Here is an 18,490-nt window from a genome sequence, read left to right on the forward strand (position 1 = left end):
GCATTCCAAAGCACTGTCCACAGACTTTCAGTGCATTTACACGCAGTCGTCTTTTGTTTTGAGAACATAAGGCAAGAGGAATGGAGAAGCATTTCTCTGGAGCCTGAACAGTCCCAAGAGGGGATATAGGGAAACAGGTTATGCCGTCCCAGGGCTGAGCATAGGTCCTGAGTGACAGAGATACCCAAATGTTCACCAGTAAATACATGTGTTTGTTCTTGCCTCCAGTTTTATTGAGATATAATTTACCGATAGCACTGTATAAATTTAAGTAGAGCATAAAGATCTGACTTACATACATCGTGAAATGATTATCACCATAAGTTTAATGAACATCTATTATCTCACATAGGTACAAAATTAAATAGAAAAGTAATATTTTTTCCTTGTGATGAGAACTCTTAGGATTTACTCTCTTAACCACTTTCATATATAGGGCACAGCAGTGTTAATTATATTTACCACGTTGTACATTATGTCTCTAGTACTTATTTATCTTATAACTGGAAGTTTATGCCTTCTAACCACCTTCATCCAATTTTCCCTTCCCTTACCCCCTGCCTCTGGTAACCACAAATCCGACCTCTTCTGTGAGTTTGTTTGTTTTTGAAGTAAATACATGTGTCTGTGATAAGCAGGGCTCTGTACCGCGCAGGATCCAGGTAGGGGCTCATCTTGCCTGGGTCTAAGGACAGTACTGAATGGAGTAATCCGACATTGTTCCCCTATAGAGCTATGGTGTTGTACGTAAAATATATACACTATTGCACTAGATGATCATGCATGTGCACTAAAGTTGTAAGAACTTTCGCAGTAGAATCTTTATGACACACACAATGGAATGAGGTATGTGCTTTATTCCTGTTTGGGAGAATAAAAATGATTGCCAGTCTTTATCCATATCTGAGAAATGCTGAAGTTAAGCCAATTTCTTTACAGCAGGACTTCTCAGAGCCTTGAATATACTACTGTGAATTGTGACTGTCCAAGAGGCAGATAGAGCATACAGTATTTTTCAAAATTATTTGATCACCAAAACATTTTTCATGAAGTTTTTTTTTTTCATCAAGTTTTATTAATATCTCACAGACACATTTTCAGAGATCCTGAACTACCCTAGGCTGTCTTCAGTAGGAAAGAGTGGAAGCCAAAAGGCAGAGCCAGTGAAGCTGTAGGAGAATCTGCTGACCCCCAGGATAACAGAGAGAGCCTGCCTCATCGGGGTGGCTCCACTCTGTAGATACCATGGGTCTTGAGTGGTCAGCAACTGACCTCAAGGCCTTGGAATTTGGTGGCTTGGCCACTGCACTTACACTGTTTATCATGCCAACTCAGCACAGGGTTCCAGTTCAATCCCAGGCATTCTGGAATGTGTCTTTATGGTAGGAAGTCTGATATCAGGGAAACCTTTATTCCACCAGTGAGTAGACTACCCACAATGATCTCATCCTCCAGCTGCCTGCGTTCCATCCCTGTGCAGGGCTCCAGGTGAGCTGACTCCACAGAGCCCTCCTCACCTGCCTGGGCCCTTGTGACTCCTCCCTCCTCTGATCCTCTGGCCCTGGCTGCCCAATTCTACTAGCGGACTGAACTGAACCAGGCTGCCACCTTCTCAAGGCAAAGACCCTGCGTTATTCACATTAATTGAGTCCACAAGGCAGGACGAAAAAAAATTTTATGGATGACAGTGATGCTGGAGATGATCTGTGATATAATTTCCACCAAATAACCCTCAAGGACCCAGCAGCCATCTTTTTGACCGAGGATACCAACCCATTATATACTCTTTAGTGTGAGATGATGTGAGATATTATCTGTACAAATGCTTCACAAATGGTAAGATATCTTAGAAACAATGATTAACACAGTCTCCATTACCCTGATCAGTGATTTGTCCATTTCTAATCACCCTTAGCTTTTGATCAATACTTCCGATAACTGAGCCAGACCCATCTGCCCTGTTCATCTCATCAGGAGTTCAAATTTTGGTAGCGCATCCACCAGTTCCTCTGTTTTCGATACCTGCAACCAGTCAGCCTAGCACTTTTCTGATGCCTGGATGCCTTTATGTGGTACACTGGAGGTGGTTCTTGAAGTAGTGGAGAGCCAGCTTGAACTCAATCTGAGCTTTGGTGTTGGTCCGGTATGCGTTGTAAGTCTTCTCTAGGGCTGCCAGCTCTGGGTCTACCACTGGAGAATGGGGCTGGTGACCTATAATCACATTTGAGCAGGACCCCACGAGCAGGCTCCCAAGCCCATCAATAAAGAATTCTGCCAAGAGAGGGAAAGCGTGAGAAGGAAATGTGAGCTTCAGCCAGACACCCAGGGCCACACGGCAGGTCTGGGAGGAGAGTCGGGGGGAGGGGACACAGTTTATACCCCTGGGGAGGTTCCGCCCATGTGAAGCCACCTGCCCAGGCTACTGAATTGGAAGGACAGACAGTGATGTGTGTAGAGAGGCACAGATTAGCTTCCAACTGCATGGAACCGTGGCCTCCAGGACTGAGGGGAGTGAGCGGGGAAGTTCACGAGCTGCAGTCGAACAGGAAAGGATGTCCGGAAAAGGAGGAGCAGCAGCAAGGTGGGAAGAGAGGAAGAGAGGGAGGGGCCAGAGCCGTAGGGAGAGGAAGGCGAACGGTGTCTCAGAGAAGCAGGACAGCCTGTGGGGGACAAGAAGACGAGAGGGCGGAGGCAGGCAAGAGAGACCATGAGCTCCCCAGTTTAAGAAGAAAGGGCAGACTCCTCTGAACAGTGGCGCACGGCCCTCCCTCCCTCGGAAAGGCCCCCCCTCCCTCAGGCTTCTGAGGTCAGTCCACAGCCCGGCCCCCTTCCTCACTCTTCCAGCCTCCCCACCTGAGTGCGCCACGCGCTGCAAGCGGGGGTCGAAGCCAACACTTTGGAGCCGCTCTGTGTGGGCCAGGAAGAAGTTGACAACACCGCTGGTCACCACGCAGCCAGGGAAGCCGTCGAGGGGCCGGAAAGATCCTGACCGCCGGTGGAGACAGTCCCCATTCTCACCGTGCTCCAGGAACAGCTTAAACTGGAACACGTTTCCAAGCACACTGCCGCCCACCTAGCCGGTGGGCAGAGAAATCCACGTTAGAGAACGGACTCAACATCCAGGTGGGCACTGCCAGGAAGCCTTACTGGAACGATCCTCAGTTGTGACAAGAATCACACCCTTTATCTACCCTTCATACTACACGTATGCCAAGTCCAAAGGGCAGACCACTCTGCTCCGCTTACCCTCCAGCAAGCTCACTCTCTCCAGGAGCTGACTCACTCCCTCCCAGCAGCTTTTAGGCGCAAGTGAGAGGCAGTGGACGTCCTGCAGCCAGCCGCCGTTTGCATCCCGCTGCCTTCCTCCCATTCTCTGCTCCAGGCTCACCTCTCAGCGCTGCCTGTCCCCACACTCATGGGAGGTGCGTGCATCTATGTGTTGGAGCCTGAGCAGAACAGGACAAGCAAGTATATCTATTCCTGAACCATCACAGTCACCCAGGGCGGCACGGCAGAGGCTGCTATTGTCTGCCATCACCTGTTCGTTCCCTCCCCCCTTAGTAAATGAATCCTCTGAGTTTTAACTGGACTAAATTAAGGTCTAGCCAATTTTCCCACGAAAGATAAAATTTTCCCACTTCCCTTGCAAGGTTTGACCGTACGTCTAAGTTCTGGCTGAGAGGATGTGATTTAGAATAGATGTCTGCAACTTTTATAAAGATCACATTCCTAAAAGAAAACTTCTTGTCCTTCACTTCCCCCTCCCCATTTCTTCTGTCCATGCAGCCAAGGATCATAAAGGTGGACAAACAATGGGGAAGGAAGCTGGTCCAGGATCACCCTGGAAGGAAAGTCGAGTGCCAGCTCGCATTCTTACACAGGCAGGAACTGCACCTTCTATGTCATTTACTCTATCGTGATTGGGTTGCTAGAGACATCTTGGTCAAGCCAGATGCTGTCCATCTGGAGTAAGAAGTAACTGTGGTCACTATGCTACTTATCCGTTTTCTTTCTTTTTAACAGCTTTATTGAGATATCTTTGACATATTGTATATATTTAAGGTGTACGGCTTGATGTTTTGATATATGTATACTATGTAAAAAGATCACCGCACTCAAGCTAATTAACAAATCCATCACCTCTACATAGTACAGTTATTTCCAAATTTCAAGAATACAATGCAGTATTATTAATTATTGTCAGCTTTTTCTTCTCTTTTCTATATGTGAATTGACTTTTGATGTTTTTGTTATTTTTTTTAATGTCATATGCTTTTACAGATTTGTGCCATTTTCATTTTTGTAATGGTGTGTGACAGAAACAGAGCCCTGCCTGCCTTCTCCCACCACTCCAGGGAGGAAGTTAGAAGTGATGCATAAGGACTTCCCTGGTGGTGCTGCCATTTCAGGGAACATGGGTTCAATCCCTTGTCCTGGAAGATCCCACATGCTGTGGATCAACTAGGTCTGTGCACCACAATTACTGAGCCTGCACTCTAGAGCCCACGAGCCACAATTACTGAGCCTGCGAGCCACAACTACTGAAGCCTGCGCACTTAGAGCCCATGCCCTGCAACAAGAGAAGCCACCGCAGTGAGAAGCCTACACACCACAACAAAGAGTAGCCCCCGCTTGCTGCAACTAGAGAAAGTCTGTGGGCAGCAATGAAGACCCAATGCAGACAATAAATAAGTAAATAAATAATTTTAAAAAGCTGATGCATAAACACACCATTTAAGACAGAGCAATGGTGAGTTGGGGGGGAGGGGTGTTGCTGTAAGCTGCTCAAAGAAAAGTAAGAATGGAGGCAGAAGCAGAACTCGCACATCTGATTCCCATGTGATGGTCTCAACCCCAGAGCTGCGCTCCATCACCTCCTACACCGGCCCCTCCCCCTCCACTTCCTCCCTCCCTTCTCCCTTTCCCTCTCCTCTCCCTTCCCATATGTTCCTCTCTTCCTTTCTCCTCCCCTTCCCCTCTCGCTTGTCAGATTGCAATGGGGTAGAATTGGCAACTCTCCCTTACCACGTCCAGTTCAGTCTTCTCTAAGACATCCACCAGCACCTCAATCTTGGTCTTGTTATTGAAGAGAAAGTCATCATCCACCCAGAGAACGTATTTGGTGGTGACCTGAGATATGGCCAGGTTCCTACCAGCAAACCAACCCTGTGAGTAGAGTGAGGTTAGATCGTGGTTGCCTGCCCTGCTACATATAAGAGTCACCTGGGAGCTTTCTCAGTTCTCAACAGCCAGACTACACCCCAAACAGTGGTTTAACCTCTGGGTTAAAGGGAGTCCATGCCTCAGAGACACTGGGAGAAGGACTGAGACAAAGAAAGGTGAGAAAGTCCTTCCTTGGCCCTGTGGCTAATATGGACTGATGGAAGTCCCTTTTCACCCGAGAGTCTCTGTGGCTCTCCTGGCCTTTCCCCTCAGGTAGCCTGGAAGCTGTTGGAGGGTGGCACACCCTTGTACCTATAATATCCACTTCCACCTGTGTTTGCTTGATGGAAGGTGCATCGGGGAGAGAGACGTTCCAGCGACGGGGAATTATAGGGCTGAGAGGTTTCTCTGCTGTTGGACCTGCATGTCAGGAAACCTTAGACTGTCAGACACCTCAGGTCACTTAGAAGGACCTCAATTGGTTCCCACACCAAGCATAAGGAGAGGCAGATTAGCCACCCTGTTAATGCAGAAAAGGGAGAATGACCTGATTTCTCTGTGAATTTGGAATCAGCAAGGGGACTCAGAGGAGAGTCCCACCCGCTCCCATGCCAGGATCCTGCTGCCTGGGCAAGGCCACTGAAGAAGCCCCTTCCAGGGCAGAAGCTGACTCTGGCCTCTCTGGTCCCGGGACCCAGGTGTCTCCCCATCTGGGAGAGACATACCTTCCCAAAGGGCATGGTGTAATACTCCACGTGGCTGTCATTAATTTTCAGGGGCTTCTTGCTGTCATCAGCCACGATCACGGTCAAGTCTGGGTAATACTTGCGAATGCTCTGGAGCATGGTCATGAACTTGTGGGGACGGAGGAAAGTTTTGGTGGCAATTGTCACCATGTCTCTGAGCTTCCTCTCTGGGCAAGAAAGCATAGATGTTAGAGCTCTGTCTTCGGGAAACCCCACTGTCTTGCATTGTTCTGGGGGTTTCTTTGCGCCACGACCTCTGACATGTCTGTGGGCCTCATACCTCTTGTACATAGTCTGTGCTTAATAAGAGTTCGTTTTGTGAATTAAAAAAATATATTTAAATATATTTAAAACATACCCAACTTGTTTAAATTTTGTCTGTATTCTAGTCTAGAGTTTCTCTTTCCTGGTTCTGTTGGTTCCACTCTGCTGTTTCCTACTCTCTATCGCAATGCTTCATTTTATACTTGTCTGTCTGCACTTGGCTTGCATCCTGCTTTCATGCTGATGCTAGGAGTTGAGATGCACAGAGCTTTGCCCATCAAGGGGTTCGCTATGGAGGGTCACGGGACCCAGGAAGAGGAGAAAAGATCTAAATGACCTGAGACCTGGCCTGTCATCAGCTGCACTCCTACAGAGAAACCTGCCTGGTCTTTATCCTTGGGAGGACGTGAGTGAAAATAGGTCCACTTGGAAATTGGAAGGGCTAGACCAGATTGTGTGCCTTAAGGTGTGTGATTTACAGAAAAAGTTGGAGAAAGGACAGCTTTTCTATGGGAAAGGTCCTCAGATCAAACTGTAGCTGCTGGTGTGTTTGGGGGACCTAGCCACGAATGAAGCCACGCCAACCGACGGGGCACGTGGGTGGTCTGGTGCATCGGGGTCAGCTGGAGTTAACACGTGCTGAAAGCCACACCCTCACATATTGTTTGTGGGTGAATGCAACAGAACCTGACTGCAGAGCCACTTTCTCAGAATGACAGAAATCAGGAATCATTCCAGAACCCCTTTTTAGTACATGTTGCACCATGACACAGTTCCTCCTGGGTCTGCGGGAATGAGTGGAAATAAGACAGGGAGACAAGAGTACAGCCATTTTGGGAAAAGACCAGCCTTGGCCAAAACAGGCCTTGCAAACTAAAAAACAAGGGCCCTGGGGGCCAGAGTCCTAGAGGGAAAAAACCAGGCTCACAGGAATAAAAGATCAACTTCATCTCTGTGCTGCTAACTCAGTTGCCACAAGACAAGAAGCTCAACTGTAAATTTTAACCTTATCCGGGCTTTCTTGCAGAAAATTCTCGTGCATTTCTTCCCCCTCACAGAAGCACTCCCTATTCCTGACAGCCACCACACAGACACCTGCTGCTGATCAAAGAAGTTTGATGGTTTTTTGGAAATTATCAGAGATCATGAGACAAACCATTCCTTTTGTTATAAAACCAACTTTCCCCTTCTACTTGGGGAGCTGGGCTTCTTTGCCACCTTCTCTCTTGTGCACAAACTATCTCTTTTAATAAAAAGCTCTGTGTGCCTAAGTGCCTTGTGGAAGCAATGTTCATTTCTATGGTGTTGCTGCTGCCCAAGAATCTGGAAAGGGCCAGGTAGCAGAAACAGTCAAATAAATCACATTCAAGAGCATGTCAAATGAATCAGCTCCTACCTTTTCCCTTCTCAGGCCACATGATAAGTTTGGTTCTTCCATTGTAATAAAGAGAGAATCGGGGGCCTGAATGACCATGGGAGGCGGTCAAGGTAGGGGACTCCCAGCCAAGTCGGTGGTATAGCATTCTACTTTGAGATTCCTTATTGTCCCAAACACATAGCAATGATAAAGAAAACGGCAAAGACATAGTCATGCTAAAAAATAGACATTTCTTCTAAGGAACAGAAATCAAAAGCAGTGAGCAGAGCTGGAGCTGGGCCTGCTGCAATCTGGGGTCAGAACAGCAGAGGAGGATGGAGGCCAAGTCTGAGCATTAATGGAATAAAAGTGTCCCATAAGCCAGGCTTTTTGCTAGAAGCCATGGACTGGAGCCAGGCTGCATTCCCTCCATCTCTCACCAAGTACTACCTGCAGGGCAAGGAACCAACCCCAAATAGCCATCATCCCTGCACACACCTCTGGGTGCAGAGACGACATCACATCACAGCCAAGCCCTGTGCCAAGCCACTCTCAGACCCAGCAACTGGCTCCTCAGTGACACCAATATCATTAGGGGACAGGGACCCCAAGATGCAAGTATGAAATGATGGACAAGAAATCTGGGGCTACTGGGAGTAGAAGCAACAGTAAAGCTGTGAGATGGAAACGTATCAGGAGAGAGAGAGACAGAGAGACAGAGAGAGGAAAGAGGGAGAAAGAGAGAGAAAGGAGAAAACAAAACAAACAAGCAGGACTTCGCTGGTGGCACAGTGGTTAAGAATCTGCCTGCCAATGCAGGAGACATGGGTTTGATCCCTGGCCCAGGAGGATCCCACATGCTGCAAAGCAACTAGGCCCATGCACCGCAACTACTGAGCCCGCACTTTAAAGCCCACATGTCGCAATGGCTGAGCCTACACGCCACAACTACTGAGCCCACATACTGCAACTGCTGAAGCCTGTGCGCCTAGAGCCCGTGCTTTGCAACAAGAGAAGCCTGCACACTGCAATGAGGAGTAGCCCCTGCTCATCACAACTAGAGAAAGCCCTTGCTCAGCAATGAAGACCCACCGACACAGCCAAAAAAACCCAAAATAAACAAACGAAAACAAACAAGCAAAAGTCTCCTACTCACGATGAGCCACCCGCAAAAATTCCAAGACAAAGAAAACTAGTTTGAAGGACAACAGCCAGCAAATCTACCCTGTGCAGATGAACCCACTAGAGACAGACAAAATAATAGAGGAATCTGAAAAGCACGTAAAACGAGAAGGGTTAAAATCTTTAAAGTGAGAAATCACAGAATCATATATATGAAAAAAATATGAAACAAAAACAGGCATAAATGAAACGAGAACATTTAGGTATGAAACCAACTTAAACTTACTAAAGATAAACGTAAAGAACCAAAAGGGAGACATGATTCAGATATTTAAAAATTTTTCACAAGCGTGAGAAAATGCTATAAGCAGCTCTATGACAAAAGAATAGGCAATTTACGTCAAATTTAAGGCAACTTTCTAGAAACATTTAAAAAATTGACTCAAGGTACATACACATCAATAACCATTAAAGACACAGAACTGATAGTTTTAAATTTCTTCCCTTTCTCTCATTCCTTTCCATTCACCTTCCCCAAAACTTGGACCAAAAAAAAAAAAAAAATACACAAGGACCAGATAAGTTTTAATAAAACTCCAAGAGACATATGATTCCTGTTTTACTACAATTCACTTCAGCAAACAGTGAAAAAAAGGAAAGCTATCCAGTTCATCTTATGAGACTTGTGTAATATTGATAACAAAATTGGGCAAAGACATTATAGGAAAAGATACTCTCAGTTTCGAATACAGATGCAAGACTCCTATATAAAATAGCAACAAATTTAATTCAGCATTTAATCAACCAATACATTGCAACCAAGATGGGTTTATTCCATAAATGCAAGAACAATTTCAACAGCAGAAAATCAATCAATGTAAGTCACTACATGAACCCACTTAAAGGAGAAAAATTATTTCAATGGGTGCAGACAATTTGATAAAATTCAATAATCATACATATAAAAACTCTCTGCAAGGAAATAGAAAGTAGAAATATAAAAATTATTAGCAACAGAAATAGAAGGAAAGGGACTTCCCTGGCTGTCCAGTGCTTAAGACTTTGCCTTCCAAAACGGTGTCTTGATACATAAATGTTTTGTTAAACAAGATTTTAAAATGTTAAAAAAAAAAAAAGACTTCGCCTTGCAATGTAATGGGTGCAGGTTCAAACTCTGGTCAGGGAGCTAAGATCCCACATGCCTCTTGGCCAAAAAACCAAAACATAAAACAGAAGCAATATTGTCACAAATTCAATACAGACTTTTTTTAAAAAAAAGGTCCACATCAGAAATAGAAGGAAACTTTCTTACCCTGACACATCTACCACACTCCTATCCAGCAAACATGAATGGTAAAGCATTCGAATGGTCTTAAAGTTAGGGACAAGCAAAAGTGCCTGCTACCACTGTTATTATACAACACTGTACTGGAGATTTTAGCAAAATGCAGTAAGACAAGAAAAAGAAACAAATGATAAGAATGGGAAAGGAAGAGACAAAAATCATTATTTATTCAAGAGACTCTTAAAAAAGATCACTAATATGAGTGCAAGAAGGATATTTTTTGTAAGTTCAACATTCAAAAATCACTAGTGTATGGAGATGAAGATGGCAGTGCATTCGTGGCTCACAGCTCAGCCTAAAACATTTTTTAATGAGGAAATACAGAAGATTGTTGACAGATGGACAAAGTGTATTGAAAAGCAAGGAGATTATGTCAAAAAATGATGTATTTATCTTTTCTAAAAGTTAATTAAAATAAATTCTACAGCCGAGTGTGGATTAAAAAAAAAATCACTAATGTCTTATACACCAACAACAACCAATTAAAATGTAGAAGAAAAAGATCCAATTTATGAAAGCAATAAAAAATATAAAATACCTAAGACTAAATCCAGCAAAATGTGCAATTCCTTTACCAATAAAACTACAAAATAAACTACTGAAGAACCTATGAAAAGACTATGACATGGAGATTATAACATGGAGAGGTATACACGATTCATTGTTGGGAATATTCAACTTCATAAAACTGTCAATTCATCTCTAATTAATCTACAAATTCTATGAAATTCTAGTCAAAATCTCAAAGGATTTTGGAGGATCTTGATAAGCTGATGCTAAAACTCTAATGAAAAAGTAAAAGACCAAGAAGAGCTAAGAAAATTTTGCTAAATGAAGCACAGTCATCCTGAAGTATAGGAATTATCCCTTCTAGACATAAAACCTGTTATAAAGTGTATGGAAAATTTGTAGAATGAGCCCAAGGATAAACAGATCAATGTGACCTAAGAAAGGTGGGTTCAGACCCCTGCATGCATGAAAGTGGGTGTGTGAGGGGCTGGCTATACAAGTGGGAGGAGGTTGGACCACTAGGTCTGTGGCGGTGGGAAAATAGGCTCTCCACACACAAAAAATTAGGTCCTCATCACATGCCACACATAAGTATCTAAATGTGAGAACCAGACAGGTACAACTTTTGAGAAAAGTACAAGAGAATATCTTTATGGCTCCAATGTAGAGAAGAATTTCTTGAATAAGGCACAAAAAGCAAAAGCTAGAAAAAAAAAACCAATGAATCAATTTTATTAAAGGACAAAGATGCCAGAAGCAAAATCAAAAGATAAGCCTTGGACTGACAAAAGGTCAGAAAAGGTCAGAAACTAAAACTTCATGCCATACAGTGTGATACCTTGTATGAAAAGTTCAAAAATGCATTATACCACACTGTATGCTGTGTGTGTGTGTGTGTGTGTGTGTGTGTGTGTAGGAATAGAAATCTACATATTAAAATGTACAAAAACAGGGAAAAGAAAGATCATGATTGCTGGAAGAAAGGAGGGGAATAAGATTGTGGAGATTTCCATTTTATCGGTAACACTTTATCTTTAAAACCAAAAAAAAAAAAAAGGTTTTTTGTAAACTTCTTGTACTTATTTCTTTTATTTTTGAGATAGTTATGATGTTAAGCCCATACTTTAAATTCCTCTCCATAGATATTTAATACTACTACTTTTAAATAACAATTTATATTTTGAATAGAATCTATTTCAATAGATTACATTTCAAATATACAGGTAACATAGTAAAGAAATGCCAACTGGTTCAATATTCTAAACATATTGAAAGTTATACCATGAAAATACTTCTTCCCATCCCTGTCCCCAACTACTTGGTTTCTTCCCAGGAGTTTACCAGTATTACTAATTTCTTGTTTATTTTTCTGTGATCAAGCAGTTATGTCTTCTTTCCCCCTTTCTTTTTACAGAAATGGTAGCTTACTCTTCACTCTTTTCTGTACCTTGCTTACATCTTGGAAAGCATTTTGTATCAATATAAAAAAAACCTTCCTGCTCCTGTTTTCCTGCTCCGTCCTTCTGAATGGCACTGCAAGGCATTTCATTATGCGGAAGGACCACACTTGACTTAACCAGTGCCTCCCACTTATAAGGTTTTTGTCATTGCAAACAATGCTGCAATAAATACCCTCAAACAAATGTCATTTCACACAGATGTAAGCATACATAATTTTTAGAAGCGGAATCACTGGACCAAAGCACATATACATTTAAAATGTTGACAGACAGGACATCCCTGGCGGTCCAGTGGTTAAGACTCTGTGCTTCCACTGCAGGGGGCAATCCCTGGTTGGGGAACTAAGTTCCCATATGCCGTGAGGGACGGCCAAGAAGTAAAAAATAAATAAAATGTTGATAGCTATCACCAAATTACTCCAGAAAGGTTGTGCCAATTTACATTCCTACTGGCAGTTTATAAGAATGTTTCCCCACTCCTCCAATACTTTTTGATATAAGTATAGTTTTCATTTGCACTTTTCTTAGTGTGAAATTGAGCGTATATTTTAACGGCTGAAATTATTCTTGAATTTAACTTCCCGTCAATTGGCTTATTCTTTTCTTATCGTTCTTTTCTTATTGATGTTCTTTCCTTATTGATTCACAAATGCTCTTAAATAAAATTAGACCTTTGACTTTAATGTGTGTTGAAGATATTTTTTCTTCCCAATGTGTCATTTGACTTTGCATATGGTAGCTTTCTGTCATAAAAACACTAAAAATTGTTGTGTATTTTATGTTCTTAGTCTTTTCCTTATGACCTCTGGGTTTTGTGTCATATTTAGAAAAGTCTTATACTCCAAAGTTTTTTTTTTTTTTTAAACTTATTTGGCCACACTGAGCGACATGTGGGATCTTAGTTCCCCAACCAGGGATTGAACCCATGGCCCCTGCAGTGGAAGCACGGAGTCCTAACCACTGGACCGCCAGGAAAGTCCCCCAAAGTTATTTTTAAACTCCATGTTTCCTTTCTAGTACTTAAAAAAAGAAAAAAGATATTTGCCTATTTGGAATTTATCTTGGTATGAGCTGTGAGATAGATACAACTTGCTATTTTCCACATAGCTACACAGTTATTCCACAGGATTTCTTGAATAATACATCTTTTCACCCTTTAATTTGAAAAGCTACCTTTATCACATGGTAAAATTCCAACATGTCTATTTCTAGATTTCTAATTTGATTCCATTGATGTATCTATTCTTGTTCCAGTACCACTCTGTTTTTATAATCATTCTCCTCTGTCTCAGAAGGGGTCCCTTCTGAATCTCACCAGTAGTCTATAGGATCCACCATGGAACCCCAGGGACAAGGGCCTTACCTGGTCCAGGGTCATATAACTTGGGCATGACAGGAAGGCGAATGATTACCGGAAACTTGGCCACTGAGGAGCTGGACTCCAGAGTCACTGGAGGGAGAAATAAGGTCAGAGTACATGCACTACACCTCGGTCACTCCTCACACTGACCAACACGATGGGGGAGTGAAGGATTGGTGGGACGAGATTGAGGACTGCATAGTCTATGGCATTCTGGCTGCTAACCCGCTGTGTGTCCCTGGGGCAACCTGCTGATTGCCTCTGAAACTCACATTTCCTCCCCGTGAGAATCTGTGGGGTGAAGTGGGCTTGGAATCAGAAGGATGGATTGTTTGACTTTGCCTTATTATCTGAAATTCCTTGGGTAAATCACTTCATCTCTTTCTCCATCTGCAAAACCAGGATAATACTACCTGCCCCATTTTACCTCACAAGGTCACTTTGTGACAAGAAATGTTTAAAAATCTGAAGGTGGAGAGAACTCTCCCTCTAGTTTGTGTTCACGGGAAATCTGCCCCATATTTCATTTTTTCTGTTGGTGTCCTGGGAATGCATCCTGTGTAGCTGCTCAAAATGGGAAAGGGTGCCTTTAATTCATCCAGAGACTGGGGCTGCCCTGAGGGTGGCAGGAATTGTTCTCCCGGGAATTCCAGGGGTGGGAATGGGGACCGGGATGCGAGAAGGAAGACAAAGCCATTGCCCTTGGGACTGCTAGTTCCCCACGTCCCTCTCTCCTGTTAGTGCCCAGGATGAGATATCGAGGCATCGATGCATAGACTTTGCCCCCATCTACCGCCGCCGAAATCTTCAGCTTTGCTTGCTGCTGAGGATGAGGAACAGAACTGGACGGTTTCTAGGGGCGCAGCATGAATGATCTGTCTTCATGGAGGGACGAGCAGACATTTTGCCTGTCCTTTCCTTCGAGTCACTCTATGGGGTCAATGGCAACGTGGGGATGGTACTGGGTACAGTAATTGGGAAGTTAGGTGTTTAGAGTTAGAAACAGGAGCCAGGGAGGCAGGTTTCTTGGAGGAGGACGACTCTGAGGGCCTGGTGGTGTTTTTCTGGGTCCCTGAGCATTCTGTCATCCAAAGTCAGCCTCTCACCCATGTCCACCCTGTGGCGCTGGTACTCTGTGCTCGTGTATGTCACGTCCTGGAGGATGAAATTCAAAAGCTCCTGGCTACTGGTTGAAATGGTCAGCTGCTTCTGGCCTCTGCCCTGCACCACACTGTCTGGGATGTCAGCGAGGGTGTTCAGCGTCCCCAGAGAAGCTGTCAGGGTGACCTGGGGTGGATGAGATAGAAAGACTAAATGCAAAGAATGGCACGTGCCCAGGACAGACAGCAGGGGGCAGAGTTCTTAAGCATGAGAGGAGAAAGATCGCGGGTGCCCCTGAAACTTAGGGTCTGGTTCTGCGGGAGTTGCTGCCCCAGCCCCAGTAAAGAAGAATCAAGTCCTAGGAGCTAGCCTTGGACATGTGTCTCAGACCAGTTGGGTAGAGTCTGCTGTTACTGATGTTAGGTTTAAGTTCATCCAGATGCACACTCACAGCCAGACAAGCTGCAGTGTAAAGAAACAGACACTACTTGCCCTGTTGTTGAGCCCTGAAGGACACTCAAGATCTCCATTCACAGCACACACGCAACCCCTCCAAGTGAGCAAAACAAGAAGACGGCTGACCAGAAATATAACTGTAAGCGTCAAGGCACTTGGTTCTCTCTACTGTGCTCTCATCGTACTGTCATCGCCAAATTAAGGCTTTCTATCAGTTATGGGGAAGTAAAGGGTTTCTCCTCCCCAGCTTCTCCCTAGCATGTGGCTGGGTGTGGGGCAGAATCGCCCCCCCTTCCCCACACACGGCTTGTGAATGTGCTCATGGCGTGAAACATTCTTAAGTCTTGCCTTGCAGGATACCATTCTTCCTACCCCTGCTGGCTGCTCCTTTTGAATTCCGTTTGCCAACTCCTCCTTGTCTATCTGACCTCAGAGTTTTTCAGGGTTTGGTTCTTCATCTCCTTCCCTTTTTAATCTACACCTTCTCACTGGAGGAGGCAGCTTTATTTTATTTTTTTATTTTTATTTTTTTTTTTGTATAGTAATAGGTGACCATTAAAATATGGTTTTATTTCCTTTCCCTCTTTTCCTATTGGCTAAGATGTTCTGGAGGATCTCAAAAATGGGAGAGCAGATTATAGACCAGAAGAAGAAACTCTCGGTGCCAGAGTCAGCCTTTACTGTTGGAGACAGAAGCCCAACAGAGGGCTTACAAAGGCGCCCCGAAATCTCAGCTGCTCAGCTTTCATCCTGGGGTGGGATCACTGAGGTGTGGGCAGGACTGGCAGCTCTAGTCTTGGCCTGTTGTACCAACTGAGCTGGAAAAGAATTCTGTAAAGCAGCTGTTAAATTGATTCCCACTGTGAAGATAAAGGACAGAGGTTCCAAGAGAGGTGGAACTTACCAGGGTCACCCGATTCGAGGACCTAGAAGTGCGATTGCTGGCCAAGCAGGTAGAAAGTTTGTTTTCTATTTAAAGAAGGAAGTTTGTTGGCGTGAGAAAGAGGCAAAGGCTGGAAGAATTGTTAAGTGAAAACATCAGCAGAAATCAATTAAATTCAGAGCAGCCCAGCTGCAGAGAAAGCAGAGCCCCGTGAGATGCGGGCTTTGTAGTGTAGAGGAGGCAGCTTTACATACGATTCATATGTTGATGGTTTAAAAACGTACATCTTCAGCTCCTATCTTTCTGAGATCCACCTGCCTAGTTGGTTAGTCTGCTAGGAAGTTTCACAAGCAACTCAAACTGATATCTTCAAAACTGAGCTATTGGGTTTCCCTGGTGGTGTAGTGGTTGAGAATCCGTCTGCCAATGCAGGGGACATGGGTTCCATCTCTGGGCTGGGAAGATCCCACATGCCGCAGAGCAACTAAGCCCGTGCACCACAGCTACTGAGCCTGAGCTCTAGAGCCCGTGAGTCACAACTACCGAGGCCACCCACTGCAACTACTGAAGCCCGCAAGCCTAGAGCCCGTGCTCTGCAACAAGAGAAGCCACTGCAATGAGAAAGCCAAGCACCGCAATGAAGAGTAGCCCCCGCTCGCCACAACCAGAGAAAGCCCGTGTGCAGCAATGAAGACCCAATGCAACCACAAATCAATCAATCAATCAATCAATAATAAAATAAATCTTAAAAAAAAACAAAAACAAAACCCGAGCTATTGATTTTTCTTGATAAACCTGTTTTCCACAACATACCTGGCTCTCCTTGCCTCATGAATGGCACCTCCACCCACTCAACTGTTCAGGTCCCCAGTGGAGAGCATTCCTGTCCTGCTCCTTCCCCCACACCTACAGCTAATCCATGAGTGAGTGCTGCCGGGTCCACCTTCAACGTGTAGCTAGCCTCCGTCTGCTTCTCTCCATCTCCATTGCTACTCTCTTCCCTTGCCTTCTTGTCTTCTACAACAGCCAGATATCTTTAGGAAAAGTAACCTGAATTATCTCATTCCTGCTGAAAATACTTTAGTCAGGTGGCAGATACTTTCTGAGATCCAAACTACATGCACTGGGAAAAGAGTAGTGAATAAAACAGACTCCTTGCCTTCAAGAAGCTTATATTCTAGTGCGGAAGAGCAGCAATGAGCATATCCTGACACACATAAAATAACTCAGGTATGATATATGCCATGAAGAATGTAACAGAGTAGAGAGAAAGTGACAAAAGGGGGTGGTTCGGAGGCAGAGGCGTCCTCTGGAGGATAGAGCAGCTTTGCTCAGTCGCCACCCATTCCAGCCTTGTCTGGCATGCAGAAGTGGGAAAACTAAAACTATGTTTCCCAGACTCCTTTTCAATTAGGCTTCTGGATGTGATTTACATCTGATACCAAGCAGGGCCCTGTGGGGCTCCTGGGCACAAAGCCTTTCTGTGTCCCCTATTTCTTTGATTATAGGAAAATAGCCTTCATTCAGCCTCCAAGACCTTCCCTGAGTTCCAGTGGGCAGATTCAAGCAGTTGGTAATTAATGAAGGGAGGGGTTGTGCACGAGACCTGGGAAAAACAGTCAAGAGCAGCCTGGGGGCAGCTCCTGTTTCCCCAGCAACAACACACACAGTATCTTTGAGCTATTTTGCAGAAGTTGAAACCCCCTCCAGGTGGGAGAAGTTAGTGATGAGCGATGGTGTGCTGCCCACAAGCGTGTAGACCCCAGGCCAGTGGGACCTGAAGGCTGATGAGGCTGACTCCTACCTACCTCACCACCCACCCATCAGAAGAAGGCAGGACGGTTACTGCCTTGATCCTTATCACCTACCCCTGACCACAAGCCCAACTATAAGAGCTCTCCCTATTCCCCAGAGAGGAGGGCACATTTCTTGAGGCGCTAGCCACGGCGCTCCCCCTTTGCCTGGCAAAGTAAGACAGCTATTCCTTTCTACTCCTCCAAAGCTCTGTCTCCGTGTTTCTATTCGGCATCGGTGAACAGAGGCCAGGTTTTTCTCAGCAACACATCCCACCCCTCACACATACGTGCACAGACCTTGATGTGGAGCTATGTTAAGTGGGGAAAGAAGGGCAGGCCACAGATCATCTGCCTGGCTGGTTCTGACCCAGAGGCAACAGCCCGCTGTGGCAGCAGCTTCTTCTTACAGCTGAAGCCAGCAGCATCCTTGGTGGCCCAGTCCTTTAGAAGTCCTCCCTGGAACTCCAGCTATCCCATGGCTGGAAAATTCATGACTTCAGGAGACACCCTTCCCCCTCTCCCCACCGTGGACTCACGTCTAATATTTAATCAGGATAGAGGCTCTGTCAAAATCTGAGACCAGCCACCATCAGGGAAAGAGGGCATGGGCAGGGAGCCAAGGACAGGAGGCCAAGTGCAAAAGGGAGCTGGGAAGGGGACTCTTGCCTCATAGATGGGAGCATCTGGTCCTTCAAACTGGAGACCTGGAGGGCACAGGAAAAAGGACAAAAAACACCATGTGAGAGGAAGCCAAGGGTTTCCTGATGCTCTCACCCTCCTGGCTGACTCCTACACATCCCTTCAGAGTCCCTTTAAGAGTCACCTCTCCCGGGCGTTTGCTGACTACTCCCCCTCCCCAGGGCTCTGTTAGATGGTGTCCCATGGTCCTTCTCAAACTCCAGAGTTCTAAAGCCTCTGATGCCCACC

The 18,490-nt window shown here is 45.0% G+C and overlaps 1 protein-coding gene across 1 annotated transcript in view; it reads right to left on the minus strand.

Annotated features, from left to right (window-relative positions):
* Positions 1-837: 837 nt before the first annotated feature.
* Positions 838-18,490, minus strand: part of B4GALNT2 (beta-1,4-N-acetyl-galactosaminyltransferase 2) — a 66,268-nt gene continuing 48,615 nt past the window's right edge. Inside the window, exons 5-11 of the mRNA XM_057714103.1 lie at positions 18,230-18,267; positions 14,434-14,614; positions 13,331-13,417; positions 5,889-6,076; positions 5,026-5,166; positions 2,854-3,073; positions 838-2,271 (exon numbers count right to left, since the gene is read on the minus strand). Of these exons, the coding sequence (XP_057570086.1) occupies positions 2,066-2,271; positions 2,854-3,073; positions 5,026-5,166; positions 5,889-6,076; positions 13,331-13,417; positions 14,434-14,614; positions 18,230-18,267 (1,061 nt within the window). The 3' untranslated portion in view covers positions 838-2,065. The remainder of the gene's footprint in view (positions 2,272-2,853; positions 3,074-5,025; positions 5,167-5,888; positions 6,077-13,330; positions 13,418-14,433; positions 14,615-18,229; positions 18,268-18,490) is intronic.

The sequence above is a fragment of the Hippopotamus amphibius genome, chromosome 17 (genome assembly GCF_030028045.1).
Source record: "Hippopotamus amphibius kiboko isolate mHipAmp2 chromosome 17, mHipAmp2.hap2, whole genome shotgun sequence".
In the NCBI taxonomy this organism is placed as follows: domain Eukaryota; kingdom Metazoa; phylum Chordata; class Mammalia; order Artiodactyla; family Hippopotamidae; genus Hippopotamus; species Hippopotamus amphibius.